At 32.2% G+C, this 19,037-nt stretch overlaps 1 protein-coding gene and 1 non-coding gene across 2 annotated transcripts; one reads left to right on the forward strand and one right to left on the reverse strand.

Annotated features, from left to right (window-relative positions):
• Window positions 1-16,799: 16,799 nt before the first annotated feature.
• Window positions 16,800-16,906, reverse strand: LOC131640878 (small nucleolar RNA R71). Its single transcript, XR_009295365.1, has one exon. It is a non-coding gene; the product is annotated as a small nucleolar RNA R71 (small nucleolar RNA).
• Window positions 16,907-17,754: 848 nt separating this feature from the next.
• LOC131640874 (uncharacterized) lies at window positions 17,755-18,689 on the forward strand. Its single transcript, XM_058911247.1, has 2 exons — window positions 17,755-17,941; window positions 18,037-18,689. The coding sequence occupies exons 1-2, from the start codon at window positions 17,755-17,757 to the stop codon at window positions 18,687-18,689; spliced, it is 840 nt and encodes a 279-aa protein (XP_058767230.1).
• The last annotated feature ends 348 nt before the right edge of the window (window positions 18,690-19,037 follow it).

The following is a 19,037-nucleotide window of genomic DNA, read 5'->3' on the forward strand; positions in this document are numbered from 1 at the left end:
TAATAAATCTAGTATTTCTTCAATACTATTTCTACAACTTAATCAATTAATTAATCGACTAATTAATCATAAAAACCCATGTCAACAATTCTCAACACTCCACAAATTCAATAATTAAATTCTAAGTAATTTGAATGTATATAATTAAATAATTAACTAAATACCGGGTGTTACAACTCTCCCCCACTTAAAATATTTTCGTCCTCGAAAATTTATTCGATACAACCATCATCAACTTCACCTCCACGTACAACCATCCAACATAACAACCCATTAACACATCTCAAATCGATTACACATATGTCGACCATTCCGGTACTTCATCAACATAACCGTTACTAACTTGTAAACTATTCCAACGCTATTCGAAAGTGCGAACATCGACGCCATGCGGCGACACTCTTTACGGTATCTCCAAAACTTCTCAAATGGTACACTAATTCTTAAAATTTATTTTCAACAAACCTATTAATTACTCCTTAAATTCACTCAACTTTGATGCTGACGTCCTGTGCGGCACCAACAAACAAGTCCAGTTCCAAGGACAAGCGTAACCGCAAATTCCATCTCTTTCCAACATCATCCTGTTATAAATAAGTCTATTACAGCTTCTGAAACCATTTTTAAAATACATTTCATCTCGTTAGCTTTCCAACGCTTCAAACGGGGCTCAAATCGGATGTCCAGAACTCAAATTATGAATTTTTGAAGTTTCACAAAACATTAAGCAATTTCCTGCGTTTTGCTTACGAAATTTCCACTCCAAAACTCATTTTTCTTCAACTTAAACATATTCCAAACAAATCTTAACATATCTCCTCACTTCCAAACTTTTTATAACTCGAGATACACATTCTTTCGCCGAAATTCAGTTTTTTGAAACACCCAGACAACAATCCTCTTTGCGAACTTGCAACTGAACCACATCCGAGAAGCAAAGCTTCTCCCCCACTTCGCTCAAACTAATTCCTGCAACAACCAGAAAGCAACAAGTACCGATAGTGTTGTACACACTTGTCGCGTACAAAGGGATAAACAATAATTAGACAACTCTGGCCGGACGGATCGACCTGCTCTGATACCACTAATGTAACACCCCAAATCTACCCGATAAATTATACGGAAAATCAGAGTATAAATTCCAAACAAGTTCATTTGAGGTATCACATATTCGTCATTTCAAAAACAATTATGGCTTATTTGCCTTCATATAGATACATAGCACGTAACTTAAAACGGATAATTAAATCATTATTCAAAAATCACTTTGTTTCAAATTAAATAATTAACTCGCAGCGGAATCATCAAACTTCATAAATATTCAAATCAAGTCGTAGCATCATTGCACGGTAACTTTAAGTTACAATTTAAAACATAATTCACTTAAAAATTCTCAAACAAAATAATAAATAAAACAATCGCTTTATCCCCCCGAGTGCTACGTATCAGAGCAAGACACCAACTCGAATAACAGCAATTAAAGACTTCATAAAATCACTTCAAAACTTCCACCGCTATCTTGAGTACCTGTCCGTTTCCCATGGTATGGAAACATCATTCAGAAAGAGTGAGATATCTACCAATATAAACAAACGCATGATAAACAATATATTAGAATTTAATCATACGAAATTATCACGTTACAGCTTTCAGACTACATTTATAATAACAATTAACCTGAACAGTTATAATTACCAAAAATCAATAACAACAACATATTAATAGTTATAACAACTATTTCTCATCTTCCAGACAATACCTGTCACAACACGTCATTAGTATAACAATTTATAATTACAACTCCATATTATCACAATTTAACAACAACTCAAGTCACATCACATCATAATTAAATCACACTCATGTCACATACAATGAGACTCTACAACTGCACATGCATGTGGTACCCAGGGCTTCAGCCCCCATCGCCAATTGCCAGTTAAACAGAGGCATCAAGGCATAAGCCTTCGTCACTAATTTGCCAATCCAGGCCGTCGTCAAAAATGCATATGTATATGAATGCAACAAACACACACAACAAACAACATCATCGTCACAAGGCATAAGCTTATATCGTCGCTATACTAATAAATAGAGGTATACATCGTCACTGAAACATCCTTCAACATCGCATAAAACAACAACAATTATCACCACAACAATAACTAATTTCATCGAATCAACACGACAGAATCACAACAAATAATCAGGAATAATTTCCTACGAATTTAACCCCCACATATCATTCATCTTGAGTCCGGTTATAGAGTTAGAACCCCACCCCTTACCTTGTATTCGGAGTCCGTTCTACAATTCTACCGATCGAAGCCATCTAGCCTTAGCTCCCAACCATTGCCTCTTTTAATCAGAATCAAAAGCTGAAAAATTTCCCAAATATGCAGCTACAGTGCGATGATGATATCTCACAACTCAGACCTTATTTTGAAGATCCCAACGGTCAAAAGTTAGATATGGGTGTTACGAACCTACCCACAAAATTTGGCGACGATCCAACGGTTAACGAATCGGGGATCTTCGATTTAGTGAGACTGCTGCAAGAAAAACGGGAATGAATTTCTCTCCTATTTTCTCTCTTCTCTACAATTTCCCATGACCAATTCCCCAAGACTTTTTCTCTTCTAATTAGCCTAATCCTTATCTTAACCTAATCTCATTAAACCTATTGGGCCTAACATTCACACCCCACCTTTACTACCACCATCACTTAATTAAGTCCATATAATAAATCTAGTATTTCTTCAATACTATTTCTACAACTTAATCAATTAATTAATCGACTAATTAATCATAAAAACCCATGTCAACAATTCTCAACACTCCACAAATTCAATAATTAAATTCTAAGTAATTTGAATGTATATAATTAAATAATTAACTAAATACCGGGTGTTACACCTTCAGGGTCATGCGTGCCTTTGAACAATGGAGGATTGTTCCTCTAAAAATTCCCCAGTTGCCTATCAGCACCAATCCCTGCTCCTACAGTCCCTCCTCCAAGCACACCAGCAATCATACCCAGAGCCTCAGCGGTAGCATCATCGTTTCTTCCTCTTCCAGCCATTGTTCTGCTTAACACAATCAATTCAGTCAGAACAAAAGTATCGACAAATAACTCGTATTAGTCGCATACACAGAAAGACTGACACTAAGACTCTGGTCACAACGAACGACTATGCTCTGATACCACTATTGTAACACCCCTCTAATAACCCGCGGCAATTAAACGAATATTAATCAGAGTAAACATGCAAGAGGTGTCACAATTCATAAAATAAAGAATACACACGTCGGAACATGTCATGCATTCACTGAAACGTCTGAAATTATAACTCATTAATCGAATCATGTTTTACACAGCGGAATTAATTCATCAAGTCAACATTCATCATTAATGTATCAGACTCAAACAAAAACAAACAAAAAGAGTTATAATCAAAACTCCACAACAACGCGTTCCCCGTGTTACATCTACCAGAGCATGACACCGACACTATCACTAAAACCGACTTATGAGCTAATCCTCACCAAGTCGCGCCGCTATCCTCAATCTGAAAATGACAACAAGTAAGGGTGAGTCTCATCACAGTTAACCAATGTTATTGCATCATAAAGAATAACATATCATAGTTATATCATACACCCAATTGTTTCATATTCAGACAAACCATCATCACACATCCACAGATAAACAAACAAGTCATCACATAACATATATAATCATGTTATAGAACAAATCATGCACATGTATGAACTGACACTATGCATGTGGTACCAACATCATCAATGGGAAAACCCACCGACCGATCTATCATCATCCAGATACGGCCCTGCCAGCATAGATTCCACACAATGGGAATCTTGCCCTTCACTGAATCCTCTCATCTTTAGGATACAGCCCACAACAATGATTCTGAATGCATGCAAACACATATATATAACATACTATCACCATCGTTACACTATGAGTAGCCTCATCTATACCCATATATTATCAGTTCATCATCATCATCATTAACCAGTATGTTCATATATATATATATATATATATATATATATATATATATATATATATATATATATATATATATATGGCTTAAATAGTTCATTGGTCCCTGTAAGTTAGCGAGTTTTTGAATTTGGTCCCTGTATCTTTTTTTTTTTGGTTTGAGTCCCTATATCTCACTTTCGTGTTGACTTTGGTCCCTGACGTCAAAGTTCTGTTACAAAAATGCTTATATGGCAAACGTTGCTGACGTGGCAGCCAATTTTTTTCATTTTCCATTTATTTTAATATCCAGTCATTCCCAGTAATTCCACGTCACCTTATTTTGTTTGATTTTTTTCATTTTGATCCCTAAAATATTAAAATGCAAAAATTTAAAATTTTTGTCTCCATCAAGGTTTGAACCTTGTACCTCCTAGATACCACAACCTTGTATATCCACTAGACCACTTGTATTTCTTGTTTTATTATTGCAATGCATAAGTATATATTACATACTGGTGTTAATTTTGTTTAAATGAATTTTTTTTTAAATGAAAAGTGTTAAATTTTGCTAATCATATTTTACAGTTAAATAACACTATCACTATTACTGTTAAATAACACTATCACTATTACTGTTATTATTAACACTATCACTGTTAAATAATTAATTATATTTTTTATTCAACACTATCACTATTAATATTTTACTGTATATTGGAAACAAATTTAATTATTATTATTGGAAAAATATTTAATAACTAATGTTAAATATTTAATAAATTAAATTGATAATTGGTAAATTAAAGATGTAATAATTAACGTTAAAATATTTAATAAATAATAACGAGATTCTTTTTTTGAAATAAATTTTGTTTTGAATTTTGGTAATAATTACTGTTTTGTTTTGAATTTTGATAATAATTATTGTTTTGTTCTAATAAATAATAATATACAGTAATAAATAATTTTTTCCAAAAATAATTAAAATATTTTAAGTCGGAAAAAAATGTGTGCGTTTTTTAATAAATATTAATAACTCAATTATTAATATTTTACATATTTTTTTATTAAATAATTAATTTATTAAATGTTTTAACTATTATATAGATTATTAAATAATTATTTACCTACAATATGAAACGTAAAGAATTGAAATGTGTAGTAATAATATACACTATTTACCTACAGTATTGAAATGTGTAGTAATAATAACTATTATATACATTATTTAACAAGTATTTTAATAATAATTATTTAAGATATGTAATATATACAAATGACTTGTAAATGTATGACAAGAAATAGAATTGGCTTGGTGGCAAGGCATTAGTGTAATATTTCAAATGTCTTGGGTTCAATCCCCTTTGAGACAATTTTGGAAATATTTGTATTTTAAGGTTTTAGGGACCAAAATAGGAAAAACAAATTGCGAAGCTTAGGTGGAATAAATAATTATTAAAAAAAGAAAAACATGTCTGCCACGTCAGCAACGTTAGCCACATCATCATTTTTTTAACGGAAGTTAGACGTCAGGGACCAAAGTAAACACGAAATGAACATATGGGGACTTGGACCGAAAAAAAAAAGATATAGGGACTAAAACCAAAAACACGCTAACTTACAGGGACGAACTAACTATTTAAGCCTATATATATATATATATATATATATATATATATATATATATATATATATATATATATATATATATACAATTGCATCATTCATTAAAATCATATAACAATAAATCATACAGGTTCATCATGTCAAAAGTTACACGCCATTAACTTTCAAGAATTCACAAAACAGTAAAAATCTGCATTTCACGCTGGCCATACACGTACCATACGCGTACCAACAGAGCCAATTTTCCACAAAAACACGCACCATACGCGTATCATACGCGTATGAGCAGAAGCACAATTTCAGACAAAACAATACACACCATACGCGTATCATACGCGTATGAGCAGAGTTAGAAATCCACACAAAACACCTGCATACGCGTACCAACATGCCATACGCGTATCTGCTAGACCCCATACGCGTACCATACGCGTATGAGCAGAAGGTGCAAATCTGATGCACACTTGGGGAGCGTATCATACGCGTATCATCCCCTCCATACGCGTATCGTACGCGTATCATACGCAAATGGGCAGCAGTTCTCAAAAATCTGCAACTTACCCATTCGTCTTCCTCGCGATTTCACCTGCACAGTCTGCGATTTGGGTCTAAAACCAGAAAATTCACATCCTAACTGCATACAAATCATCCAACAATCAAAGTATATGATCCTATAATCAATTTCATTCATCCTACCCTAAATCTACTCAGTTATTAGGGTTTAACAGCCTTAGATCCAACACAAACACAATCTAGAATATAGAATCAATGGATCCAACAATACCCCTAATCCATACTATCCCCTATAATACGATAAAAGCGATTAAACGGAGAGTCTCCCCTTACCTCAGATAAGAGTCTTGATTCTCGGTCTCTCCCTCTACAGTTCTCCTTCACGTTCCTCGTTCCAAACTCTGTTCTTTCACATTCTTTCTTCTTTTTCCAAATCCCAATTATTTTATGAAAATAATAATAATAAAATTAGTAAAAAGGATTATAAAATCACCCCCCTTCTTTTACTATTTCCTCACATGGCCCAAATGCCATAAACCATTATTTATCCATTATTTTCACAAAATCCTTATAATTCTAATTATTAATTCAATATTCCAATTAAATTAATATTAAAATTATACGGGTGTTACAAGTGCCCTAGGGGCACTGGTTAAGAGATTAAAAAGGTAAGTTGAACATTGTTTAATAAAGTAAAAAGATAAGTTATTTACCTAAAATATATGTAATCAATACATGAAAACATGGATAATTAACTTTTTTAAAGAATATTGTGTATATTCAATGCATTAAATATACATATTTTATTTATTAGGAATGCTTAACCAGTGCCCCTGGGGCACTCGTTAGCATGACCCTTAAATTTATACATTTAAGTATTAAAATCTTACATTTAATCATCTTAAATAAAAAATAATCAAGGATATAATTATTAAGTATCAATAATTATTATTGTTTTAAGTTGAAATTAATTTAATTTAATTTAATTTTTTACTGTCAAATTCATCATAAAAATGATAAAATTAACATTCAGATTCCGTTATAGTAAATTTGAAAAGATAATTGGTATTACAATAATTTTGGAAATTTTTAAATAATATTGTTGCATATTTAATTGGAATAAATTTCGTTCAACTATTAAATTATTAAAAAAAAATAGTAAAATAATAATTAGAGTCATGTGTCTGAACATAAATAAAGAATTTGTCAAGCGTAAGGGACAAAAATTTATGGTGCTTGCAATTATTTGAAGCGATCGTATTCCATATATCATTGATCAAAAATAATAAAAAAAATAATAAAACGTATTCCATATATCATCAGTCAAAAATAATAAAAAAAATAATAAAAGTTATATATTATGTCTACTCCTATATAGTAATAATAGAAAGTTGACTCTCATTTTAAATAATTAGAAAATTTGATATTCTATTTCAAAACTAAACATATTCATTCATTTTTCTTTATTCAAATTTTTTCTTATATTTAAAATCATATAAGATATGATTTTGTCAAATTACTATTATATAAAATAAATAATATATAATTTATTCTTATCCTTAATCACAAAAAATTTATACAAAATAGCTCACTGATATGAAGAATGAAAAGTTAAATCCCCTTGACATAATAAGTATTAAATTCATACATTTAAGTATTAAAATCATACATTTAATCATCTTAAAAAAATAATCAAAGGATATAATTATTAAGTATCAATAATTATTGTTGTTTTAAGTTGAAATTAATTTAATTTTTACTATCAAATTCATCGTAAAAATGATAAAATTAACACTCAGTTTCGGTTATAGTAAATTTGAAAAGATAATTGGAATCACAATAATTTTGGAAAATTTTAAATAATATTGTTGCATATTTAATTAGAATAAATTTTGTTCAACTATTAAATTAATAAAAAAATAGTAAAATAATAATTAGAGTCATGTGTCTGAACATAAATAAAGTGTTTGTCAAGCGGGCAAAATTTATGGTACGTGCAATTATTTGAAGGGATCGTATTCCATATATCATCAGTAAAAAATAATAATAAAAAAAATAAAAGTAATGTAGTATGTCTACTCCTATATAGTAATAATAGAAAGTTTACTCTCATTTTAATTAATTAAAAAATTTGCTATTCTATTTCAAAACTATACATATTCATCCATTTTTCTTAATTCAAACTTTTTCTTATATTTAAAATCATATAACATATGGTTTTGTCAAATTGCTATTATATAAAATCATTTAAAAAATATTATAATCATTTATAAATATAATAGCTTACTATAATTGAAGATTTTGCTTTATTATTATGGCAGCCTGTCAACAATACTTTAGGACATTTACATTATTCCTTTTGAGGCAATTAGAAAATATTGAAAGTATTATTTTGTGATATCATGATGATTTAAAATTGGATTTATTATAAAATTGAATTTCACAACCATCATAGTACAATCTAAATATATTTTATATATTAGTGAAACCTCACAACAATGAAAGAGATATCATCAGAGCTTTTTCTGTTAAGTGCTTCTTCAGTAAGTTACTTTGCTACAGCCTGAGCATCTTTGATATCACATGATGTTTGTGGGGAGGAGGAATGCAATGCATAAATATGATGCTTCGTCATTCTATCAAAGCATTTACCTTCCATAATCCATCACTATTTATATTTTAACTAAACAATGGTTTTGCATAGTAGACTGAAGAAATTAATTAATTTTGAAAGGGTTAGTGAAGTAGCCAATTCTTAAACTTGAAATCATTCATAGATGTACTCCTAAAATATACCTGTGGAGCATGAGCTCAATTTGTCAATCTTCCAAGTTGGATCCTCTGATAGCTCTATCCACCAAAACTGAGAATTCTGTTTTATTATCCTTTATGTATATCTCGATATTAATCTGAAAGAACAAACTAAATTATATTGTGAACCTAAAGGATGGATATAATTCAATATTGAGCGGATATTGCAATTTTTGAACATGATTCAGAATTTCAGTAGCAATACTGCGTCGCTTTGGAAAATCCAATTCAAATATACCCTGCATAAAATAGTGAGAACCGGTTCAAAACCGCATTAGTGCTAACACGAATATCTGTAGCATATCACAAAAACCAATCCAAATCGGTTCAGCCAGAGCAACATTACCCTTTGAATTACCAAAAGCTGTTCAATAGAAAAAAGAACTCAACAAAAAAGGTTTGCAACAGAAAAAGACCACAACAGAATTTCATAACAGAACGGGAGAACAGAGAAAAGGAATTCACCTCTAAAAGGTTTGTAGCAACCTCTCTTCAAATCATTATCTCACCACCGCGATTCCCAAATCCTCCTACATATCTCCACATTTCTCTCCATAATCACCATCACCGATTTCAATCTATATAAGAAAAATCAAAAAACCATAAGAATATTGATACCAAACTTCCATAACAGAAAACTCACCTCATAACAACTTCAATCTTGAATTGATTCTCTTTCATTCTTCAACAATATTCTATCATTATAACAAACACTTGGTGGCCTATTAATTGATTCCAAAAATAAAACTAAATTAAGCAATATTAATACACCTAAATCAGATTTGAATGTAGAAAATAATGTAGAAAGTTTGAGAGAGAAGAAGAGAGATTAAAGAGAAAATAACATAAACTCGGAAAGATCTCACCCAGCTTTTCCGATTCAGAGTTGTTTCAACTCAACATTCATCATCAAACATTTTTATAGGAGAGCGAAGAATCCGTCATCAAAAATGGAAACGCAATGGACTGTGGATTGTGAACGGTTTGGGAATTTAGAAGAGGATGGTTGAAGGGGAGTTATGAGGAGAAACCATTTGGGAATTTGGAAGAGAATGGTTGAAGGACAGTTATGATGAAGAGAGTGGAAATTGAAGAACGGATGAGGCTTTTTTGAGGCTGCTGATGTGGAGTTTTTAGAGAAGAGATGCTGATGTGGTAGCATGAGGAATAGGGAAAAGGGAGACTTTTCTTATATGATAGATTAAAAAATATATCATTAAAATTGTTGCACCAAATGACATTAATTAACCAATATAAAAACTATCTTAAAATATCAAACACATCTTAATATTTGACAAAAGTTTCTTAATTTAGAAATCCAATAGCAGCAATAAAATATATATAACATTGACTAATTGATACATAAATATATTAAGTGATATATTATATATAAAAAACTATTCTAGTAAAATATTTTAACATCAAACACATAGACAATGCCTCAATCATCAGAGACAGTGAAAAAAATATTATATAGCCAATTCATTAGTGAAATATATAAATTTATAATCTCAAACATATAATAAATTATATTCTAACAATTTTAAGAAGTTTCTAACACAGTCAAATGTTAGAGAAAAAAATTAGAATATTATACATATTTATAAATAATAATTTAAAATAAATATAATCATCTTTTTGAAATGCGTTAAAATTATTAGTTTATAAATGATTATCAAAGAAAAAATATAAGCATCATTTTGAGATGCGTTAAAAGTATTTGTTATAAACAACGATCTAAAAAAAATATAACCATCCTTTTGGAATGCATTAAAATTATTTGTGTCATTCTTCTGGAATGACAATTATTTTATGAGCATATTACAAACTTTTAGATCAATATAAAAAAAATATTTATGAAATCCTTCTAGGGCATTCAATATCATTCTTTCCATCTTTCTCGAATTGGATAATATTATTGATGCAATCATTTTGCAATATTATAGATCCAATCCTTTTGAGATTCGTTAATTTTGCAATATTATAGATGCAATCCTTTTTGGGATTCGTTAATATTATTTTGCAATATTATAGATGCAATCCTTTTGGGATTAGTTAATTTTGCAATATTATAGATGCAATTCTTTTGGGATTCGTTAATATTATAGATGTAATCCTTTTGGAATTGTTAATATTATCCTTCAGAGATGCTTTATATAATAAACTCAATATTATCCTTCAAAGATATTTGATAAGTTAAGAACTATATATAAACCCATTACTATGCTTCATGAATATTTGTTAAGTTCTCTAAAAACTATATATAAACTCATTACTATCCTTCAGGGATATCTGTTAAGTTCTTCATGAACTATATAACAAACTTTTTGTTTTGTAATCCTTCAGGGATTATTTGATAATTTAATAAGATATAATATTGAAACTCAATCACAATTTTTTTTTGAAGTTTTTCAGAAACTATATCACAAATCTTTTTATTCAATTTTTCATGAACTCGTTTTGTAGTTCTTCAGGGAACTCAATCACAAATATTTTATTAATAAAAATAATAATATTTGCATTTTTTTAAATGCTTGATAAGTTCTTCAGGAAATATATAAAAATTGAATATTATCCTTCATGGATATTTGATAAGTTCTTCAGGAACTATATAACAAACTTTTTGTTTTGTAATCCTTCAGGGATTATTTGATAATTTAATAAGATATAATATTAAAACTCAATCACAATTTTTTTCTGACGTTCTTCAAAAACTATATCACAAATCTTTTTATTCAATTCTTCATGAACTCATTTTGTAGTTCTTCAGGAACTCAATCACAAATATTTTATTAATAAAAATAATAATATTTGTATTTTTTTAAATACTTGATAAGTTCTTCAGGAATTATATAAAAATTGAATATTATCCTTCATGGATATTTGATAAGTTCTTCAGGAACTATATAAATAATTTGTTTTGTTATTCTTCAGGGATGCTTAATAAGTTCTTCAGGAACTATATTAATAATTTGTTTTGCTATCCTTCAGGGATGCTTTAACAAGTTTTTCAGAAACTATATTAATAATTTGTTTTGCTATCCTTCAGGAATGCTTTAACATTATTCATGCAAACTATCATAGATGCATGAAAATCATCACTGATTTTCTTTTTCATTTTCTAATCAATATATTTATAAATAACACATAGAAAATATATAAAATATGAAAAAAAAATAAAGTAAATAATAGTACCTTCTAAGTCTCAGAGCTTCGTGTTGATAACGTGTTATGAGAAGAGAGAAAGATAGAATGATTCTATATTATTTCATCGGTGTAATCGTATACAATGAGATTGGTCCTATTTATAGGACATCATCTAGACAATATAATAAATACAAATAGATTAAATAAAAAATGGAGTGATTGAGAGACAAATCATCCAATTATTCATAACAAATTATAAATTATTCATTGTTGTTTATCTGTTATATAGAATTCTATTAAAGATGTGAATTTTCTACTATTCATGAGTACATTCTTGCCAACCACGTGAAGTATCCTTCACATGGAAAGCAAAACCCAATGAAAACCAATGAGTGCTGATGAGGTAATGTAGAAAGTCTTTAAAAAATTAATATAAGTTGTATTTTGATAGTGTTATGATGAGAAATATATTGGATTTAAAATGAAATTTTTAATGTTTCTGTATTTTGTAATTCATATACAATATAATATAACTTTTATGTTGATAAGTTTTTCAAGAAAATAAAAATATTTCATATGTACGTGTTTTTCTATTTGTACGGAAACTTCTCAGGTCAAATCGTATAAAGCTCTTCTAGATATTTGTATTTCTAAACTTTATTGTTAGTTTTTTATATTTCTCCCATGCCTAGTTAAATACCTAAATCACCACTCAATTCATAAGAACATGATCAAAAGCATATTAAAAAAAAACACATTTGTTTCTTTGAATTCTTCGAGTACCTAACTAATTATAAAACATACCACCAAACACCCTAATTTACTCTTAATGTAAAATTTAATTATCTTTATAAAAACTCTTTTTGGTAATTTGCTAAATTTAAAAATTTAATTCCAAACAATCAAATGTCTCCATTGCTCTAAATGGCACATCCTTTTCAATATTCTTATTAGGTGTTGTCTAATATCTTTTGGTTTTTCCCTCCACCCTTGAATACTTTGAAAATCAATTGATTTTACTCTCTATTCATTTCTTCAGTAAACTCATCCCCTTTTGCTTTTCTCTCTCTGTATTCATAGTTCTCTCTCCCTTTCAGCTTCCTCGTCCGCCTTTCCTCCTCCACCCTAGCTTCCTCGTCTTCATCCTCCTTTTATCTGGGTAAGCCATCGTATGGGAAGCTTCAACTACCTAACTAATAATAAAATATACCACCAAACATCCTAATTTACCCTTAATGTAAAATTTAATTACCCTAATAAAAGTCCTTTTTGGTAATTTTCTAAATAAAAATTTAATTCCAACCAATCAAATGTCTCCATTGCTCCAAATGGCACATCCTTTCCAATATTCCTATTGGGTGTTGGCTAATATCCTCTGGTTTTTCCCTCCACCATTGAATACTTTGAAAACCGATTGATTTTACTCTCTCTATTCATTTCTTCAGTAAACCCATTCCCTTTTGCTTTTCTCTCTCTGCATTCATAGTTCTCTCTCCCTTTCAGCTTCTCCGTCCGTCTTTCCTCCTCCACCCCAGCTTCCTCGTCTTCATCCTCCTTTTATTTGGGTAAGCCATTGTATCAGAAGCTTCAACTACCTAACTAATAATAAAACATACCACCAAACACCCTAATTTACCCTTAATGTAAAATCTAATTACCTTAATAAAAGTATTTTTTGGTAATTTGCTAAATAAAAATTTAATTGCAACCAATCAAATGTCTCCGTTGCTCCAAATGGCACATCTTTTCCAATATTCCTATTGGGTGTTGGCTAATATCCTTTGGTTCTTCGCTCCACCCTCGAATGCTTTGAAAACCAATTGATTTTACTGTCTCTATTCATTTCTTTAGTAAACCCATTCCCTTTTGCTTTTCACTCTTTGCATTCATAGTTCTCTCTCCCTTTTAGCTTCCTCGTCCGTCTTTCCTCCTCCACCCCAGCTTCCTCGTGTTCGTCCCCCTTTTATCTAGGTAAGCCATTGTATCGGAAGCTTTTCTTTTTATAAGATTTTCCTTTGTATTTCCGCTTGAAGGCACAAGATTCTGATTTTATGTTCACAGATTTTCTCCACCATTTCCTCATAGTATTCGTTTGATTTTTCTTGACAATATAAACAAGTTTCAATTCTTCTTGAATACTGATCATAAAGCTTGTTACACCTGATAACACATTTAATGATCATAAGCAAACATGAAACACTTCTTCGAGCAACAACTCGGTGTATTCACTTTCTCAGGTCATTCAATGTGGACAATGTATGTATTGATCAAGTATTGGTGAACTTCTGATAACTCCCGTGGAGAATTCTGCTTAACAGCAAGGATTTCTTCTATGCTTATATTAGGCATATGTTTAATGTATCACAATACAGTGGAATATCACATACTAAGTATGTGTTGCCTCTTCTGGAACTTCTAATGCATGGTTTCTTGAAGCTTCTCATCTTGAATTTCATGCTCAGCTCCCTTTACTAATTTTCTCTCAAGATCTCTCATTTTTCTGCTCTCTGTAGATGTATCCTAGATACATACTTTGATGCTTATTCTGGATGCATACTTGATAACACGCAAACGTATCGTGTATTTAGCTTAATTTACATGTATTATTTTCCTATTTTATTTCAATTGTATTACTTTATTTCGTATTACGCCGGTATTTTTACTTTGTTTCAGGTATTTAATTAAATCAGGATTTCTTAGGAAAATAATCGGAAAAGGGAGACAAAATGAAGAGAAAAAGGGTGATAAGGGTGAAGAAGCAAATATGGGGCGCAAATATGAAGAACAAGGCCCATAAACCAAATGGCCCAAGACGTGGTTGCACGTCCATCAGGAGGCGGCACCCCCTCCCCCCTGCCGAATGACACACGCCCTTAATTAGTGTGTGACATGAGTCACACACTCACACTCAGAATAGGAGCTTCGACGTCAACCCCTATACTTTCTCCTCCTTTTTCTCCTCCGAAATGCCAGCTCTGAAACAAATTCAAGATTCAACCTAAACCTAAAGCTTTGTTATAAATACTCAGAAAAGATTTGAGAAAAGGACGAAGATTTTTCTCCATTGCCGTCACTTTTCTTCTGCATCCAGTTTCAAGTCTTTTTCCCAACCAGTCTCAGCAATAGATTTCCACACCATTGCATTTCAATTTTCTTTTTCAGCTTCAGAACTTAGTTTTAGTTTTAGGAGTAGATTTTGCTTCTGCAAACTATTTCCAGTTCCGGATTAAAGCTTGGCACTAACAGTTTAGCAATTTCAGATCTGCAATTTTAGTTCAGGTTTCGATTTTTAGTATTTATTATTTTTATTTGTATTCATTATTATTTATTGTCTATGTTGAACCATAAATTGATGTCTTGAATGTTGTTTATCTGTTTTATTTGTTCTTCCTCGTCATTTAAAACTATGTCCGGCTAAATAATTTATACCGGTATGTAAGGTCACATAATCGAGGGAATCTAGTAACGCTATCAACATATTTTATCAATGAGAATTTATCTATCTAGTTATAATTTCTAAGACTTAATTAAACCGTTATGTTACGAGAGTAAAAAGCAATAGAAGTTAGGATCAATAAAAACGAGAGTTTGAGATTTAACTGGACAGTAGAAATTAAGCATTAACCTTAAATACAGCGAGAGCGCTTTAAGGTTAATTAGTCTTCATTTGTTTTCAAAAAATATTTTAAACTTTAATTGATACAACGAGAGCGCTCACTTAGGTTTAATAATAAGATCATAATCAATAAACACGAGAGTGTAAGAGGAAGGTTTTTAAGCAAATGATTTCTACGGAAAATTATTTCTAATTACGAATTGCGTTGATAGTTTACTAGATCCCCAACGTCCGACCATTACATACCGGTGCATCTTCCCTATAATTTAATTTAATCCTATTTCCCTATTTCCCCCGTCTGATCCTAATTAATCAGATATTAGCCTTAGATTTACGTAGTAAAAATTAAATACCGTAGGTCGATTCTTAGTCCTTTGGGTTCGATAATCTTTAAAGCTACGCGATAGACTGTGCATTTGCAGTCATAATCATAGACATACCCATTTTGTCGCGATCAAGTTTTTGGCGCCGTTGTCGGGGACTAATTTAGTCGATATCGTAATTAACGGTTATGTTGTAGAGACTAAGGCACATTTAATTACTTAATTCCCTTTGTGCATGCCAAGTACTCGCTCTCAAAGTGAAGACTTAGTGCTGCCAATTCCCGAACCAGAGCGTTCTATCACTGTAGCACGTCGATTACGACGAACTCGCACTCTTGTTCCTAGTCCTATTTCTGAACCAGTTGAAGAATCCACCATGGGAGAACAGCCGCGTCCTCTCAAGTCTTACGCCATCCCTTCGCTAGCTAAACCACACAATAGCATTGCTGCTTCTGCTACTGAGGCGAATAATTTCAAACTGAAGCCATCTTTGTTGTCAGCAGTACAACAAAGTCAATTTTATGGGAGTCCGACGGAAGACCATAATATCCATTTGTCAGTGTTCTTGCAATACGCAGACATTGTAAAATCAAATGGTGTCAGTTCTGAAGCTATCCGACTACGCCTTTTTCCTTTTTCGCTGAGGGATAGAGCTAGAGCTTGGCTCTAGTCTTTACCCGCCAATTCAGTCACTACCTGGAATGAACTGAAGAAATTCTTCTTGGCGCGATAATTTCCACCTAGCAAGACCGCCATGCTAAGAGCGCAGATCAATGGGTTTAGACAAAAAGACAACGAGTCTCTTTTCGAAGCGTGGGAGAGATACAAGGACATGATGAGGCTCTGTCCACATCACGGATTAGAAGAATGGTTAATTATCCATACCTTCTACAATGGTCTCCTATACAACACGAGACTTACAATTAACACCGCCGCAGGTGGCGCACTCATGAACAAAGCATATGCTGATGCCTATGCACTTATCGAGAGTATGGCTCAAAATCACTATTAGTGGGGAAGCGAGAGAGCTCCGTCAGAGAGAACTTCTGGTGAGAAATATTCAATGAAAAGTGGTATTTACGAGATAAGCAGCCTTGACCGTGTTAACGCCAAAGTTGATGCCCTAACTCAGAAGATCGAAAACCTGACTGTAGCACCTGTTGCCGTCGTAGCTGCTGTAGCCCCCAATTTTAAAATATGCGGGATGTCTGGGCATGCTGCCCCCGAGTGCCATCTTTTAGAAGGAGTTTCCCCCGAACCAGTAAACTATGCTCAAGGAAACCCTTACTCGAACACATATAACCCAGAATGGAAGAATCACCCTAATATTTCGTATAAGAACAATAATTCTTTATATGCGCCTGGACAAGCACCTATCATACCACCTGGATATCAAAAAGGCACCCTTAGCTGCTCCTAACGTCCCTAGGAAATCTAACCTAGAATTAATGATGGAAAATTTCATAGCCACTCAAACTCAGACTAATAAGGACTTCCTAAACCAAAACGTACACACCAATGAGCAAATCAAACATTTGGTAACTAAAGTAGATGCGTTAGCCACTCACAACAAGATGCTTGAAACACAAATCTCTCAAGTGGCACAATAGAAAGCACCTACTGCCGCACCAACCGGGACGTTTCCTGGACAACCACAACCGAATCCGAAAGGACATGATCATGCTATTATTTTGCGAAGTGATAAAGAGATGGACGAACCAACTGACCCTAGACTTAAAAACCCTGCTATGTTCCAAAGCCCTAGTAAAACAACTAAGGAGGAAATTGGACCCAAAGATAAATCAAGTAACCCAAAAGAGAAAGAGGACAAGGATGGCGAGACAAAGGAAAAAGAAGCGCCATACGTACCTCCACCACCCTATAACCACCTATCCCGTACCCTAAAAGATTTGAAAAATCTAAAAGCATAGGGCAATTTAAGAAATTTGTTGAACTTCTTAAACAGTTAAACATTACAATTCTTTTTACAGAAGCTATTACACAAATGCCCTCATATGCTAAATTTCTCAAAGAAATCCTATCAAATAAGAAAAATATAGAAGACAATGAGACCATAACACTCACTGCCGAATGTAGTACGATAATTCAAAATAAAATGCCACCTAAGCTGAAAGACCCAGGGAGTTTCTCCATACCCTGCAATATAGGAAAATTTGTCATAGGCAAAGCTCTGTGCGGCTTAGGAGCTAGTATTAGCCTAATGCCTTTGTCCATTTGCGAGAAGCTTAATATGGGAGAGCTAAGACCAACCAAGATGTCAGTACAACTTGCAGACCGTTCTGTTAGGTATCCTGTAAGTGTTCTTGAAAACGTGCCCGTCCGCATCGGACAATTTTACATCCCTACGGATTTCATAATTATGGACATAAAGGAAGATGTCAATACCCCTATAATCTTAGGAAGACCATTTCTGGCCACCGTTGGAGATATTATAGACGTAAAGAAAGGCAAGTTGACATTCGAAGTAGGTGAAGAGAAGGTCGAATTTATTCTAACACAATTCCTTCAGGCCTCAGCTATAGAAGATACATGCTATCTGGTGGACGTTATTGATGAATGTATAAGAGATATAGGATTATCAGAAGAATCTTACTCTGATGTTATAAAGATCCAATGCCCCTGATTTTCGAAGATGACAATTGGCATTCGGAATATCGAGACGATAGCTTAAGCGAATGCTTAGCTTTAACACCCAACCATATGCCTTGCCCTAAGAAACCAACCTTGGACCTTAAACCATTACCCAAGACTCTTAGATATGAATTCCTAGACAATGAGCTTAAAAGACCAGTAATAGTCAACGCAGAGTTAGGAGAAACAGAGACTGAAAAACTGTTGCAAGTGTTAAGAAAATACCCATCTGCGTTAGGATATAACATTGCCGATCTGAAAGGAATAAGTCCTTCCATATGTATGCATCGCATCATGTTGGAAGAATATTGCAAATCCTCTAGGGAACATCAAAGGAGGA

This window comes from Vicia villosa, unplaced genomic scaffold, assembly GCF_029867415.1.
Source record: "Vicia villosa cultivar HV-30 ecotype Madison, WI unplaced genomic scaffold, Vvil1.0 ctg.003356F_1_1, whole genome shotgun sequence".
Taxonomy (NCBI): domain Eukaryota; kingdom Viridiplantae; phylum Streptophyta; class Magnoliopsida; order Fabales; family Fabaceae; genus Vicia; species Vicia villosa.

What these genes read in the sequence shown, in the direction of transcription:
- LOC131640874 (XM_058911247.1), top strand. Translation starts at nt 17,755, where the DNA reads ATGGACGAACCAACTGACCCTAGACTTAAAAACCCTGCTATGTTCCAA. An exon ending in ACCCTATAACCACCTATCCC is followed by an intron (nt 17,942 to 18,036) that starts GTACCCTAAAAG and finishes TTCTTTTTACAG; the next exon opens with AAGCTATTACACAAATGCCC.